The 17,714-nt window shown below is 39.6% G+C and overlaps 1 protein-coding gene across 4 annotated transcripts in view; it reads right to left on the bottom strand.

The window, feature by feature from the left end:
• The window catches only part of LOC117970252 (general transcription factor II-I-like), a 92,920-nt gene that overhangs the window by 58,921 nt on the left and 16,285 nt on the right, over window positions 1-17,714 (bottom strand). For all 4 annotated transcript variants that reach the window (XM_058998330.1, XM_058998333.1, XM_058998332.1 and 1 more), the window contains 6 exons: window positions 16,402-16,533; window positions 15,609-15,792; window positions 15,487-15,515; window positions 13,436-13,490; window positions 13,007-13,050; window positions 10,820-10,891 (listed from right to left, as the gene is read on the bottom strand). In XM_058998330.1, the coding sequence (XP_058854313.1) occupies window positions 10,820-10,891; window positions 13,007-13,050; window positions 13,436-13,490; window positions 15,487-15,515; window positions 15,609-15,792; window positions 16,402-16,533 (516 nt within the window). The remainder of the gene's footprint in view (window positions 1-10,819; window positions 10,892-13,006; window positions 13,051-13,435; window positions 13,491-15,486; window positions 15,516-15,608; window positions 15,793-16,401; window positions 16,534-17,714) is intronic.

Raw genomic sequence — 17,714 nt, forward strand, 5'->3', positions numbered from 1 at the left:
ATTTTCCTTCAGATTCACAGCCTGACCAATGATCCTTCAACAGTGGGGTTTTTATCCAGAAAATGTGACAGCAACTTTGATGGTTCACAGGTGGAGGCCAATGGTAAGGTAATTGTGTCCTCGTTAGGGCCATTTCTTTCATCGGTGTAACTGGGAGCTTCCACAGCACAGGGGTTGGATACTTATGCAAGCAAGATATTTCAGTTTTTTATTTTTCTTAAAAATATTTCCCAACATAAAACCAATGTCACCTTACAATAATTGATTTTGTAGTTTCAGTGATTTAAAATAAAATATCAAACAGAACGAAATTTCAATGTACCATTTGTAAATCAGTAATATGAAAGAATTGGTCATGGGTCTGAATACTTTTGAAAGGCACTGTATAATATATATATATATATATATATATATATATATATATATATATATATATATATATATAAATAATATATTATATATATATATATATTTTTTTCTTAATATATTTTTTTGTGTCCATTCGCTCAATATATGCCATTTTTCCTGTAGAATTCTGTGTGTGTATACAGGTACCATAATTTCATACCGACCACATACAAAACCACAGTTTGAGTTTGTCATATAAACTGCATTACTTTTTTTTTTAACTTTAGATGCACACATGCGACTCAAAGTTGAAGTGTATATTTACAGCACCTGTCATATATAGAGAACTAGAAGTCTAGCACAGGAGATGCCAGTGATATATATCACAGAGGTTACCTTTTCCCTCTGCAGACCACAAAATGACATTAAATTAAAAAAAAATGTGCAAGGGTGTTTTTGCATGTTGCTTGGCATGAACAGAATTATTATTCATTTGTAGATTGATCAGACTAATTCATTGCTTGGTTAATTCCATGTTTTGAAATAAACACATTGATTTATATAATTAAAACATTAAGCACATCAACATACATACTGAAGACTTTACAACATCAATAAAACTGATAATAAAATAGGATTGTTATAAAGCAGCAAATAATATTTCAGTCTCATATTTACAACGTCCTATAAATAATGATTTATTTGAATAAACATTCATATCCGTGTAAATATTTAGAGACAGTTGACAAAGAAACAAACAACAGAACAGTTTCAGGAATATCAAACGTAATCCACCATAACAGAGTGAAAATAGCTCCTTATTTAAGTCAACTAACTTTCTTGCAACAACAAAGTTTGAGTAATACAATGGGCTACTAGGGTTAGTCTCATTAGGACTGGGGCATTGCTGAATCAACCAGCTCCTCATCAGTAAAGAGTTCAAACCCATGATCATTTGAGTCCACGTTCAACCATTTAAAAATGTCTTCCGGGTTGAGCTGCTGAACCCCACTAAGCTGTGAGATCAGGCTGGAGATTTCCGCAGTCGGGGGCGGTTCATCTTCCGCGCTCCCCAGGTCCAGCCCCTCATCTCCCCAAGGCCACAGCTCGTTCCAGGCATTCCGTAGCGTGGATATCGAGACCTGCTGCCAAGCTTCCTCCACAAGACCTACAGTGTCTGCAAGTGTCAGTCCATTAAAAGCATCAGCAGTGCTACAGCCCTCTCGAGACAGCGTTTTCTGCAAAAGCAGCAGTCGGAAACGCAGTTTAAGGCAGGCCAGGATGCCCTGTCCCATGGGCTGCAGTAGTAGGTTATCGGCCGGAAGGAAAAGGCAGGTAAAGTTTTCATCTTCCGTCTGTAGGTAGGTTTCGTCTGGATGGCAAGGAGCTACATCAAGCACCAGCAAGGCTTTCGGCTCCAGACCTCTCTCCAACAGGTGGCGGCTCACAGATGGGACAAACTCATTGAAAAACCAGTCTTTAAATAGATCACACGTCATCCAAGCGTTTTCTTCCCACACATATTGAACCGGCAAGGAAGCAAAATGTTTGAAACAGCTGGGGTTCATGGCTTTGCCCACTAGAGTCAGGTTTAGTTTGTGCATCCCGGACGCGTTGGCGCAGGCCAGGAGCGTGACCCTGTCCTCTGAAGCTGTAGTCCCAGCCCATGGCAGGCACCTCCAGGACAAGCCCGTTTCATCACAGTTGTACACTTGCTCTCGTACGAGCCCCTTTTGCTCCACCAGGTTCTGCAAGCTTTGCTTGACCCAGTCCCCTGCTTCAATGGAGGAGGTTTCCCGCGCGACTCGCAGGCAGCGGATCCCGTATCTTTCCTTGAAGTTGCACAGCCACCTGTTGCTGGCTTTGAATTTGGAATGGCCACCGTTGAGCTTGCAGTTCAGCTCTTTGGCTTTCTCGATGATAATAGGTCCGGACATGGGAGCTCCGAGGAGCCTCTGTTGGAGAAACCACCTGTACAGCACGCTCTCCAGGGTTTGGTCTTCCACAGCTCGCATCACTTTCCGCTTCCTGCTGAAGGGAGTGCGTTTCATCTTGAAAGCAAACGCCTCCAGCTGGGGTGCCGACTTCTTGATGTCCGATATGGTGGAGTTGCCCACCCCGTACTCCTGGGCCAGGGTGTTGGCCTTGGTTCCTCTCTTCAGCTCCTCCACTATTTTTAACTTGTCGTCGATGGAGAGCACAACCCGCTTCCGTCTGCCAGACATCATGCTGGACCTCCGCACGTGGACCGGGTAGCTCAGCAATTCACAGATGCGGCTCTCAGATATGGGAGGCTCCCCCTCCTCTCTGGACTGATTGCTGCTGCTGCTGCAGAAATGGCTCCTCCAGTGTGCTGCACTCCTGCCAGAAGTGGTACTACTTTCACTTACGGCTGTAATACAATTTACGCAATATATTATTCGTCTTGGAAACAACCAACACACCAACTGCAACTAACAACCAAAAGCTATGATTTACTCAGCAGGCACTGGAGTCTCTTCAATTGATCTGAACTTTAAATTAGAACCAAACATTCATTTAACCCCTTAAGGTACACATTGAGCGGTTGTTCAAACAGTTTCTTCTTGAAATACATTTGAGAGTGACTCAAGTGTCACAAGGAAACCGACAATTTGGATGACCAGATCCAACTTGTCAGTAAATCTTAAACCCTGCTTTGTGCACCTCATTGCAAAAATAAGAAAGTTAGCATAATTTTATTTGTGGGACACATGTCCCTTGTACGTTAAAGGGTTAAAGACAAAAGTACACTGTTGGGTGGTTTTCCCCAAGTTCCCCTTCTTTAAATGATTTAAGCAACGGTGGTATTTATATCCACTGTAAAGATGAATTGAATATACCCCTCTATTATGCATGCAGTATTTTGGATTATGAAATATCATTTTGGATTTCAAAATATGCATTACAAAAATGGCATTTACATGACAGTGGAATACATATTCTGTTTTTTACTGCAATCCAAACTGAGATCTCTACTGTAATTTGTGCATGGATACGCAAGCAATCAGTTGAGTAACTGGGTGTCATGAACTGTGTTGTTTTTTTTTGTCAGAATAGTCCATTGTACTCAGTATATAATTGCAGTATTCCCCACAAGCTATTCACAATACGGATATCCAGAATAATGCCAAAGGTATTCAGGATACTGGGTTTACATGACTGGATTACCCAGTATTACAAAAACAAACAATCTAATTTGCATAGTGGGTTACCAGGTCTATACTTATCCTGAAATCAGCCTGAATGCTAAACTACCTGACCTAGAAGAAAGCAAGACCTTGAGTCTATAGTCTGACCGCAGTTCCTGAGCAGGCAAAATAAGTATGTTAGCAAACCACATCCTTGCCATGCTGTAAACTCAACATCTGAGAAAAAGCTATATCGTATTTCAGAGGTCGTGTTAACGCAAAATTTTGCATCCTAGACGCAAAATAAATCTATTGGACGGAAAAATATTTTGTCTCGAGTTCACAGGAAGCACAGAATGGGAGAGAGACACAGACATGCATATTAGTGGTAATCTACTACACTACAGCAAAATGACTGTAAAATACTTGCTTGTTTTTAAAAAAAAAACTGTTTTGCAATATAACAGCATTGATTAAGGTACACTCCAGTCCTGTAGGTGGCAGCAATAAGCCTCATATCTGGCTAACCCTAACCCTGTCCACACTACATAACCGATCTCGAGAACCGTACTGAAAAATGTTTTAATTAATCCAGCTCAAAGCGTCCACACTGAAGTACTGTTTCATGTTTAGTCGGGTGTAATGCGTCCACACACTATTACTATTAAAATAGTTTGGTTACAGTTCCTGCAGCACAATGAACAGTAGAAATTAATACGATAGTATCCCACCATGCACTGTATTTTATTTTAAAATAATGTGTTATGCCCCATATTAACAGAGGTCCAGAAGTATTATGGAAAAAGTAAACGTGAACACACACAAACACGTAGGGCTTGAAGTTTTTGGGTTTTATTTTTAAATCAGGTGACATCCCTTTAAAACAAATTTAGCTGATTCTGTTTCATAATTAAAACTCAGAAAAAGCTGTTAATTACAAACTAGTCTTTGCTTTTACCATCATATCTTGCCTGAGCCTAATTCTGGTCCCTTTAATTTTATTTCAAACAGAGCTGACAAATTATGTGAATTGTTCATCCCGATCCTGCTTTTAACTTGCATTTCATTTTTACAGTCGCCCAATTTAACGTTGTGCTTTTGTTATTTTTCCCCACTAGTTTAACAGGGATGTCCTGACAGATTTTTTTAAGCATAAAAATGAATACCTAGTGCGGAGTGTACACTGATAGCAAGCCAGTTGTCAATCTGAAGGGTTTTTTTTGCTAAGCAGTCAGCATCTTCTCTGGATTCTCATGAAGATCACCCCTCTGCATCTCAGCCATCTACTTCTGACTGCACGAGCACTACAGTGACCGATAAGCAGTTGCAAGCAGTAGTAATGCACAAAAACACAAACAAAAAATACATTCATATAATTCTGAATGGGAGATGAAGTACCCGTGGCTTGTTTATCGAGATGGCAAGATGTACTGTAGTGTGTGTGAAAAAGCTTCTGGGCAAAAAAAATAAAATAAATAAAATAAAGTATATACACGTGGATGTACAGATTTAAGAATCTTCACTTAAGACACAGACACAGCGATACTGTTGCTGTTATTGGAATGCAGAAAAATATGAAAACACGCGTAGATGAAGGCAACAAACAGTGCTTAGAATCCCATCTCGTTGTCATGCGAACGGCCTACTGTTAGTATGTAACAAAGAAAAAAAAGAGTGTCTGTGTTCAGATGTAGATCTATACACAGACAAAGATTGTTTAAACTACTACATGGCACAGAGTTTAAACGTTCATAAAAATGTACCAAAATGCACATCCCTAGAGTTTATTAGCTTGTGTTTAGTATTTGATGGATGGAACATGTGTGTTTCAGGAACGCAGGAACAGCTAGCTTCACCTCTGACATTTACTTAAATATATTTATGGCATATGTATATACGGACAAATTGGCACCAACTTACACATATATCATAAGCCATTGTCTAGATGTGTGTACAGGGGCCTCTACTATATACCCATTGCCAAGCGTACCCTTCCCCAGTGGAGCATAAAAAAATATTACTGCTAACTATCTCACTAGCATAGAAACTCAAGGCAGTGCCTGAAGAAATTGTCTTAAGCAAAGTACTTATTTTATGTTGGTCCGTACAGCCATCCAGTGGCCATGACTTTTCCTTAAATAAAAAACCAGCAGATCACAACACAAGGGCAACACAGCCTGGCCCAAATACTTTATTGGACTACATTTACATTACATTGCATTGCATATTAATAATGAGCTGAACCAGAATATACATATCCCTGCTGTTTACACGCACTCCATTGACTGAAACTTGAGTTTTACATTTGAAAGAAAAGAAAAAGTACATTGACAAATATTGTACACCAATACTAGCTAGTTACGAGGCACAATACCTACATATTAAAATGTGTATTAGTTACAATTACAGAAAAACCTTAGCTTAAAATAAAAATTAAAATCTGCCCTCCTGCCTTTATCATGTTTACAACAAATTATATAACAAATATATATTATATATTATATATATATATATATATATATATATATATATATATATATATATATATATATATATATATATATATATATATATATATATATACACACACACACACACACACACACAGTACTGTGCAAAAGTTTTAGGCAGGTGTGAAAAAATGCTGTAAAGTAAGAATGCTTTCAAAAATAGACATGTTAATAGATTATATTTATCAATTAACTAAATGCAAAGTGAGTGAACAGAAGAAAAATCTAAATCAAATCCATATTTGGTGTGACCACCCTTTGCCTTCAAAACAGCATCAATTCTTCTAGGTACACTTGCACAAAGTCAGGGATTTTGTAGGCATATAGTCAGGTGTATGATTAAACAATTATACCAAACAGGTGCTAATGATCATCAATTCAATATGTAGGTTGAAACACAATCATTAACTGAAACAGAAACAGCTGTGTAGGAGGAATAAAACTGGGTGAGGAACAGCCAAACTCAGCTAACAAGGTGAGGTTGCTGAAGACAGTTTACTGTCAAAAGTCATACACCATGGCAAGACTGAGCACAGCAACAAGACACAAGGTAGTTATACTGCATCAGCAAGCTCTCTCCCAGGCAGAAATTTCAAGGCAGACAGGGGTTTCCAGATGTGCTGTCCAAGCTCTTTTGAAGAAGCACAAAGAAACGGGCAACGTTGAGGACCGTAGACGCAGTGGTCGGCCAAGGAAACTTACTGCAGCAGATGAAAGACACATCATGCTTACTTCCCTTCGCAATTGGAAGATGTCCAGCAGTGCCATCAGCTCAGAATTGGCAGAAAACAGTGGGACCCTGGTACACCCATCTACTGTCCGGAGAAGTCTGGTCAGAAGTGCCCTTCATGGAAGACTTGTGGCCAAAAAGCCATACCTCCGACGTGGAAACAAGGCCAAGAGACTCAACTATGCACGAAAACACAGGAACTGGGGTGCAGAAAAATGGCAGCAGGTGCTCTGGACTGATGAGTCAAAATTTGAAATATTTGGCTGTAGCAGAAGGCAGTTTGTTCGCGGAAGGGCTGGAGAGCGGTACACGAATGAGTGTCTGCAGGCAACAGTGAAGCATGGTGGAGGTTCCTTGCAAGTTTGGGGCTGCATTTCTGCAAATGGAGTTGGGGATTTGGTCAGAATTAATGGTCTCCTCAATGCTGAGAAGTACAGGCAGATACTTATCCATCATGCAATACCATCAGGGAGGCATCTGATTGGCCCCAAATTTATTCTGCAGCATGACAACGACCCCAAACATACAGCGAAAGTCATCAAGAACAATCTTCAGTGTAAAGAAGAACAAGGAGTCCTGGAAGTGATGGTATGGCCCCCACAGAGCCCTGATCTCAACATCATCGAGTCTGTCTGGGATTACATGAAGAGAGAGAAAAAACTGAGACTGCCTAAATCCACAGAAGAACTGTGGTTAGTTCTCCAAGATGTTTGGGCCAACCTACCTGCCGAGTTCCTTCAAAAACTGTGTGCAAGTGTACCTAGAAGAATTGATGCTGTTTTGAAGGCAAAGGGTGGTCACACCAAATATTGATTTGATGTAGATTCTTCTTCTGTTCACTCATTTTGCATTTTGTTAATTGATAAATATAAACTATTAACATGTCTATTTTTGAAAGCATTCTTACTTTACAGCATTTTTTCACACCTGCCCAAAACTTTTGCACAGTACTATGTATGTGTGTATATATATATATATATATTATATATATATATATATATATATACAGTGCCTTGCGAAAGTATTCGGCCCCCTTGAACTTTGCGACCTTTTGCCACATTTCAGGCTTCAAACATAAAGATATGAAACTGTAATTTTTTGTGAAGAATCAACAACAAGTGGGACACAATCATGAAGTGGAACGAAATTTATTGGATATTTCAAACTTTAACAAATAAAAAACTGAAAAATTGGGCGTGCAAAATTATTCAGCCCCTTTACTTTCAGTGCAGCAAACTCTCTCCAGAAGTTCTGTGAGGATCTTTGAATGATCCAATGTTGACCTAAATGACTAATGATGATAAATAGAATCCACCTGTGTGTAATCAAGTCTCCGTATAAATGCACCTGCACTGTGATAGTCTCAGAGGTCCGTTTAAAGCGCAGAGAGCATCATGAAGAACAAGGAACACACCAGGCAGGTCCGAGATACTGTTGTGGAGAAGTTTAAAGCCGGATTTGGATACAAAAAGATTTCCCAAGCTTTAAACATCCCAAGGAGCACTGTGCAAGCGATAATATTGAAATGGAAGGAGTATCAGACCACTGCAAATCTACCAAGACCTGGCCGTCCCTCTAAACTTTCAGCTCATACAAGGAGAAGACTGATCAGAGATGCAGCCAAGAGGCCCATGATCACTCTGGATGAACTGCAGAGATCTACAGCTGAGGTGGGAGACTCTGTCCATAGGACAACAATCAGTCGTATACTGCACAAATCTGGCCTTTATGGAAGAGTGGCAAGAAGAAAGCCATTTCTTAAAGATATCCATAAAAAGTGTCGTTTACAGTTTGCCACAAGCCACCTGGGAGACACACCAAACATGTGGAAGAAGGTGCTCTGGTCAGATGAAACCAAAATCGAACTTTTTGGCAACAATGCAAAACGTTATGTTTGGCGTAAAAGCAACACAGCTCATCACCCTGAACACACCATCCCCACTGTCAAACATGGTGGTGGCAGCATCATGGTTTGGGCCTGCTTTTCTTCAGCAGGGACAGGGAAGATGGTTAAAATTGATGGGAAGATGGATGGAGCCAAATACAGGACCATTCTGGAAGAAAACCTGATGGAGTCTGCAAAAGACCTGAGACTGGGACGGAGATTTGTCTTCCAACAAGACAATGATCCAAAACATAAAGCAAAATCTACAATGGAATGGTTCACAAATAAACATATCCAGGTGTTAGAATGGCCAAGTCAAAGTCCAGACCTGAATCCAATCGAGAATCTGTGGAAAGAACTGAAAACTGCTGTTCACAAATGCTCTCCATCCAACCTCACTGAGCTCGAGCTGTTTTGCAAGGAGGAATGGGCAAAAATTTCAGTCTCTCGATGTGCAAAACTGATAGAGACATACCCCAAGCGACTTACAGCTGTAATCGCAGCAAAAGGTGGCGCTACAAAGTATTAACTTAAGGGGGCTGAATAATTTTGCACGCCCAATTTTTCAGTTTTTTATTTGTTAAAAAAGTTTGAAATATCCAATAAATTTCGTTCCACTTCATGATTGTGTCCCACTTGTTGTTGATTCTTCACAAAAAATTACAGTTTCATATCTTTATGTTTGAAGCCTGAAATGTGGCAAAAGGTCGCAAAGTTCAAGGGGGCCGAATACTTTCGCAAGGCACTGTATACACATACACACACACACACACACACACACACACACAGCAGACTCCCATTAATCTGTGTTTCAATAATTTGTGTTTCGATAATCAGTGCGATTTAATAAAGTACATTTTCAAAATGTATTGGTGCAGACATCATCTGATCTGTGCTGAAGTGGGTATTCAAACTCTTTATTAGTGCATATCTGCGCGGAAGCGGACGGTCAACATTTAATTTAATTCATTTCAATTGAGTACAGTATAGTGCAAGTGCAAGTTACTGAAATCGGTGACAATAGCGAGCAGAAACCAGACTTAAGACTCTCTTAACCTGGCAGTCTGAATATGAAGAGCAGTTACGACAATAAGACTTAGAGCAAGATCTCTCTGCCTCTGAACAACACTGATTATTTACAGTTGTCGGGACATTTTATTTTATTTGCATTATTGCATTTTTCAAGTTTTCAATTAATAGCGCAGGGACTTCCCAAACAGTAAACTCAATTTCGGCTAATCCGCGTTTTTCACTAATTCGGGCTCAGATAAATCCCAATCTGCACGGATTAACGGGGCTCTGCTGTATATCATTTTTTTCACTTTTTGAATATGTATTTGTGTTAAGGCGCTAGACCCGCATTCTGGAGTTGCTCTTCTGTTCAAGTCACATACCACAGACATATGTAACTGAGGCCATCTAGTGAGCACTTATTGAGGATCAGGTTTCTATTAGTATTGCTGGCAATATACAAATTGTGCACTAAATTGAGTTGGCTCTTCTATAGAGACACTGGCTGCCTGGGTTATATATGGCTATGGCAAGCAACTAGAAGAGAACAGAAGCTCTTGAACTCAGTAAAACATCTGGTTTGGACTGCACTGCAGATGAACCAGTGACAGGTGATAGTGTGATATTGGAACAAGATGAGACCCAGTTTTACAGCCTGGTTTCAGGGTGCGAGTGATCTTCATTGTGTGCATGTGTGTCCCAATATAACACCTTTGTGTGAGCAGAAAGCACTAGAAATGCTGGTGTACCTGAAGCGCAGAGTGTGATTGTTAATGTACAAGAGAAAGCAGCAGCAGAACTATAGACTTGTTTAATCTAGGACTTGGAAGGTCTATATTTACAGCACTATTTAATGTTCTGAAATTATCAAGATCCTACCTACATTTTTTTCCTTTATAGTTTCAGAATTAAAATGATGAATATTTGTATTTAATAAAAAATAAAAAATAAAAATTGCATCAAAATCAGGTCTTTAAACTTGGGCCTAACTAGTACTGACCAGTCACGGCTTTGACATTACACTTGGATCATGCCCATCTCTGGTTGATTCAAATGACTTTATAAGCTGACAATTACAAACTGCTATCTGCCAGTATCAAAAGCTGTCAAACGCAGAGGTATACAGTTCCATGACATCAGAGACAACACTGTGGCAATGCAATTAAACAGCGGGACGGAGACCAACCTGTCAAGGGGTGCTGGGTTTCTTCATCCTCGATCTCTTCTTTCACCGTCACAGCGGTCATTTCCAAATCCCCTGAGTGAGCAACACACATACAAACACTTGAGCAATCTTACAGTTTTTCTTAATCAGTGGAAATACTGCAGGTATAACATAATGGAGTGAGTTTAGGTGAGGCATGATGGTGGTCTTCTCACAACAAGAGAGAGAGAGAGAGAGAGAGAGAGAGAGAGAGAGAGAGAGCGAGAGCGAGAGAGAGAGAGAGCGAGAGCGAGAGCGAGAGAGTGAAGAGAGAGAGAGAGAACGAACACACAGCCCTAACCTGAGCACCCTGCTATTTAGTCTTCTGTGTCACACCAGAGGCTGCTTTTGTAATTTAGACTAATGTCTGCTTAGGGGTTGCTTGAGACCCTTCAATTATAGGCTGGAACTCTGGAGGTTAACAAAATATGTAACTGACCCAGATAGTGGGATTTCATTACTTTACACATGGTTCATTATTCACATAGACAAACATGACAAGCCAGCATAAAGACCTGAAAAAGTAAATGCGGTTTGATTTGTAGCTGCTCCAAGAAACTCCAGCTATTACACATGCATTGTGGGTTGTGTTAAAACGAATGCAATATGACAACAAATTCATGAATACATTTCTGATACCTAGCTTCTGCATTTTCGGTGTAACATCTTGTGGGATGTCATTTAGTAGAAATTATGTTAATATTGTCTTAAGCTATTGTTCTTTGATACTAAAAAAAGTAACCCTTAAAATACTGGAAAGGAGAGAAATATCCAGCTTTCACAGAATGGAAACCTCTAATGCTATATGTATTACAGCTGGAGCTCTACTAGATACAGGAAAATTCAAACTACTTCCTTGAAATGTGGGGCCCATTTACAAGTGAATTACATGATATATACTACTGTCATCTTAGTGCAGTGACTTTTAAATAATGTTGTAATATTATATCACGCTATTCCTATTATGTAATAATTATCACTGAAGGTATGGGTATGTGTTATGGGTTTTACGGTAGATTTATACATGTATGAATGTTAGGTATATATCTGAGAATACGTTTGTATTATAAGATTCCATGTATTTAAATATATATATAAACCCAGCTATGAAGAAATGATGCAATTGAGTCCCAAAAGATTCCCACTGGGAATATCCTATGCTTTTCAGGGATCAGATTCCCACTGGGAATGTCCCATGCTTTTCAGGGATCAGATTCCCACTGGGAATGTCCCATGCTTTTCAGGGATCAGATTCCCACTGGGATTATCCCATGCTTTTCACGGATCAGATTCCCACTGGGAATGTCCCATGCTTTTCAGGGATCAGATTCCCACTGGGATTATCCCATGCTTTTCACGGATCAGATTCCCACTGGGAATGTCCCATGCTTTTCAGGGATCAGATTCCCACTGGGAATGTCCCATGCTTTTCAGGGATCAGATTCCCACTGGGATTATCCCATGCTTTTCACGGATCAGATTCCCACTGGGAATGTCCCATGCTTTTCACGGATCAGATTCCCACTGGGAATGTCCCATGCTTTTCAGGGATCAGATTCCCACTGGGATTATCCCATGCTTTTCATGGATCAGATTCCCACTGGGATTATCCCATGCCTTTTAGGGATCAGATTCCCACTGGGAATGTCCCATGCCTTTCAGGGATCAGATTCCCATTGGGAATATCCCATGCTTTTCAGGGATCAGATTCCCACTGGGAATGTCCCATGCTTTTCAGGGATCAGATTTCCACTGGGAATGTCCCATGCTTTTCAGGGATCAGATTCCCACTGGGAATGTCCCATGCTTTTCAGGGATCAGATTCCCACTGGGAATGTCCCATGCTTTTCACGGATCAGATCTATTATTTATTTGTTTAACCTGTGCATTTCTTCAGCGATGTGCTGCCGGGGGTATAAGGTTAAATAACATTTTGAAATGCCAAGTAGAAATAATGGAAATAGACAATTTACATCTGTGTCTAACTAACAGCAATTCAAACTCTGGAAACAACCAACAGTATCACTCATAGTGATTAGCCGTGATCTTACTGCACAGCAAGGGAAGCTTTCTAGAAACGAAATGTGGAACCAAACAATAGCGAAATGGATTTGAAAACTATTTTACAGTTGCTGAATTTAATGAATTTAAAACCACAAGTGTACATACCTTGATCATCATGGGGTTCTGTCTTTACCTCTACCGTCACAAAGCTAAAATAAACAGATGGATAATGAAACCAATACAATGTTTTTACATTGGGACCCGTTTCATGAATTCAGCCCCTTATTGTAAGAAAGCTGTTTGGCTCTATTTAAGTTAAGGGAAGGGGAACAGGAGTCCAGTCCGGGTGAGAGGGGGCTACATCAGGACAAAATATAATCTACAAGACTATACAAAAGCCATACATTTAAATACATTTCAACTAGCTATGTATAATTTTCTTTCTCCATTCATCTGATGTCAGTATAGAGTGTAAAACGACCTCTTTCTGTACCTGGATACTCCTATATTTACTGAAATACTGGTAACAAGAACCTGCTTTCATATCTTAAAGCTAAAAAAGGCAAACAGTAAAAAGTTACCAATAATACTCACTTGCTAGGAGACCATGAACCACTTCCACAGTGTGGTGCTTTACTGCTCTGCTCCTCTGAAGGAATCATTTAAAAAAAAAAAAAAAAAGTTTTATTGATTTGGGATATTATTTCAAATATGTTCACAACTTATTATCTTCCAATTACTCCGGGTCATTGAGTGTTGTTCCAGCCTCAATGCAGAAACCCATTTCAATCTATAGCATTATCTGCAAATGTATACAATCCAAGCAAAGAACCCAAGTATCTTTAAACAAGAAAACTGGGCCAGTGATAACATTGATAGTGCTAATAAGTAACAAAATACTTTTTTTACACTTTTAAATAAATAAAATTGGAATTGTATATTTACAGACGTGCTCAAATTTGTTGGTACCCTTACAGCTCATTGAAATAATGCTTCATTCCTCCTGAAAAGTGATGAAATTAAAAGCTATTTTATCATGTATACTTGCATGCCTTTGGTATGTCATAGAATAAAGCAAAGAAGCTGTGAAAAGGGATGAATTATTGCTTATTCTACAAAGATATTCTAAAATGGCCTGGACACATTTGTTGGTACCCCTTAGAAAAGATAATAAATAATTGGATTATAGTAATATTTCAAACCAATTAGATTCTTTAATTAGTATCACACATGTCTCCAATCTTGTAATCAGTCATTCAGCCTATTTAAATGGAGAAAAGTAGTCACTGTGCTGTTTGGTATCATTGTGTGCACCACACTGAACATGGACCAGAGAAAGCAAAGGAGAGAGTTGTCTGAGGAGATCAGAAAGAAAATAATAGACAAGCATGGTAAAGGTAAAGGCTACAAGACCATCTCCAAGCAGCTTGATGTTCCTGTGACAACAGTTGCAAATATTAAGAAGTTTAAGGTCCATGGAACTGTAGCCAACCTCCCTGGGCGCGGCCGCAAGAGGAAAATCGACCCCAGAGTGAACAGAAGGACAGTGCGAATGGTAGAAAAAGAACCAAGGATAACTGCCAAAGAGATACAAGCTAAACTCCAAGGTGAAGGTACGTCAGTTTCTGATCGCACCATCAGTCGCTTTTTGAGCGAAAGTGGGCTCCATGGAAAAAGACCCAGGAGGACTCCACTTTTGAAAGAAAAACATAAAAAAGCCAGACTGGAATTTGCTAAAATGCATATTGACAAGCCACAATCCTTCTGGGAGAATGTCCTTTGGACAGATGAGTCAAAACTAGAGCTTTTTGGCAAGTCACATCAGCTCTATGTTCACAGACGAAAAAATGAAGCTTTCAAAGAAAAGAACACCATACCTACAGTGAAACATGGAGGAGGCTCGGTTATGTTTTGGGGCTGCTTTGCTGCGCCTGGCACAGGGTGCCTTGAATCTGTGCAGGGCACAATTAAATCTCAAGACTATCAAGGCATTCTGGAGCGAAACGTACTGCCCAGTGTCAGAAAGCTCTGTCTCAGTCGCAGGTCATGGGTCCTCCAACAGGATAATGACCCAAAACACACAGCTAAAAGCACCCAAGAATGGATAAGAACAAAACATTGGACTATTCTGAAGTGGCCTTCTATGAGTCCTGATCTGAATCCTATCGAACATCTATGGAAAGAGCTGAAACTTGCAGTCTGGAGAAGGCACCCCCATCAAACCTGAGACAGCTGGAGCAGTTTGCTCAGGAAGAGTGGGCCAAACTACCTGTTAACAGGTGCAGAAGTCTCATTGAGAGCTACAGAAAACGTTTGATTGCAGTGATTGCCTCTAAAGGTTGTGCAACAAAATATTAGGTTAGCGGTCCCATCATTTTTGTCCATGCCATTTTCATTTGTTTTCTTATTTACAATATTATGTTGAATAAAAAATCAAAAGCAAAGTCTGATTTCTATTAAATATGGAATAAACAATGGTGGATGCCAATTACTTTTGCCAGTTTCAAGTTATTTCAGAGAAAATTGTGCATTCTTCGTTTTTTGTGGAGGGGTACCAACAAATTTGAGCACGTCTGTATGTCCCAATACAAGTTGGGATAACAGGAATATATTTAGCATATTTAAAATACAATAGAAAAGCCTACCTTTTTCTTTCTTTGCCTCCAAAAATGGCCTGCAATGATGGAAGAGTGTCATGTAAGTAAACTCAAATGCAACCCAAAAACCAATTAAACATGCAAATAAATGATTAGTACACAGCAAGCACCTTTTAATGACAAATGTGATCTGAGACTTTCTCTCCAGGATTTGTTTCAGGGTTGAAATGTTGTAGCTTGCAGGGTGTTTAAAGCAGACTCCGTCCGGCAGACCCTGTATTGCAACAGCTGAGGGGTCGCTTTGGATCTTCTCATACGGCACAGGCACAATACTGGGCTTCCCCAAAGCTTTACCTGCGAGAAGACACATGCTTCAGATCACAACAATAACACCAACCCTTTTGCTAGAGTAATCACTCGAGAAACAAGGATTCCAACATTGACAATATTGGTCTTAGTGCAGGCCTGGGACTAATAGTCAAATATCCAAACAGAAACTGCTTCAAATGTACTCGTTAGCAAAAATATTCATTTATGAAGGATTATCAGAAAGATATTATGCAATCCAATGCATAAATGATATCTGAAACAAGTAACACACATTCTACTGTACAGAAGCGTGTTTCTCTCCTTTCTTTATTAGATAATTTGATGGGGTAGCAGGTTTGATTTACTCCCGAAAGATACTGCAGAACCTGTCATATCTGATTGAATTGGTTCCAGTGTCCATCGTATATGTGGAAATATCACCTCAGAGAGAGTCATTATACTACCTTACTACAGGCTTTTTTTATGCTGTAAGCACAATTCTGTCCTGCTAAGAGCTGAATTTACTGTTTTAAACCCCAAATATGTGCACTGATCAGTTTCCATCTGTACCGTTCAGTTGGTAGCAGCATGTGTAAATGACACATGCCAGAGGTCTATCGGTTAATATTATCTTACAGGACCCCCGCCAATTACCGTAACATATACAGAAGAGGTCCTCCACTGCCTTCTCCAGAGCTCCTATGTCGATTACTTCCTCAGGTTCACATTCTGGAGAAGAGGGCCTCAGCTTCTGCAGCCTGGTCAGCTTCTCCTCTTCTGTTACACCTGCATATTTAGAATGTGCTGCATGAAACTGCACTGCCAAGGGGTTTTTTTTCTCCCAAAATAAATTATTATCTGATGTGTTATCTGACCCTTTATATGGACATAATCACTATTAAAACAGCAATTTATTTTGGTCATATGCCAATGTTTCATATCTCATTTTATAGTACCTGCAGCTAAAAAGATAGTTACTTATTCCCATTGTCACAGAGTGACCCTAAAACCGTCTTCTCTTGTACAAGGTGCAAGCATCTTTTATGAGTGCAAGGTATATGTGGCAGAGATGTCTGGCTCTAAGAATGAACAGCATAGGACAGCAGTGTGGAGTAGTGGTATAGGGCTCTGGACTCTTGACCGGAGGGTCGTGGGTTCAATCCCTGCTGGGGACACTGCTGCTGTACCCTTGAGCAAGGTACTTTACCTAGATTGCTCCAGTAAAAACCCCTGTATTAATGGGTAATTGTATGTAAAAATAATGTGATATCTTGTAACAATTGTAAGTCGCCCTGGATAAGGGCGTCGGCTAAGAAATAAATAATAATAAATAATAATAGAAACAGCTTAATTTATCTGAGGTTTTCCCAGTGATGATGGGAATGTGAATACAGAGATAGGAGCCCAGCTAACAAGATTTAAGTTTTTGCAGGTATCAGGCTTTTAAAGACTCACCCACACCTGTGAGCAGAAACTGACTCACTGAGAGCAGAAACTGACCCAAGACTGTCACAGCTACTGGAAGCAGGCTGATCTTTGGGAAACAAATTGAACATTTGTGAAACTGCAACAAATATTGTAATGACTGTAATGTGTTTTAAAGAATATAAAACCAGTAGAAAATATTATTAGCAGATCTGTGTAAGGCCTGCAAGAAGGAGTTCATTGCAATGAAGGTCAGACTGGCCTGCTGAAAGTTCCAAACCTCCCTTATCAGGCTTTTTAATTAGACTCAGAGTCTCAAAGCATTCTGATCCAGCGAGAGCAGAAAGGCAGAATCTATGGAGCACAGTTAATATGCTAGAAGCAATCGAACTAGGTTTGATTATAGTAAGAAAAAACAAAAGTATTTAAATAAATAAGAAACCTAATATAATAACATTACCTGTAATATTAATATTTAAATATTAGCCTCTTGCCTTCTGTGTATATTAATGAAGTAAAATAGAATTGCAGTTTATAAGAGA

This window comes from Acipenser ruthenus, chromosome 24 (assembly GCF_902713425.1).
Source record: "Acipenser ruthenus chromosome 24, fAciRut3.2 maternal haplotype, whole genome shotgun sequence".
NCBI classification, from domain to species: Eukaryota; Metazoa; Chordata; class Actinopteri; order Acipenseriformes; family Acipenseridae; genus Acipenser; species Acipenser ruthenus.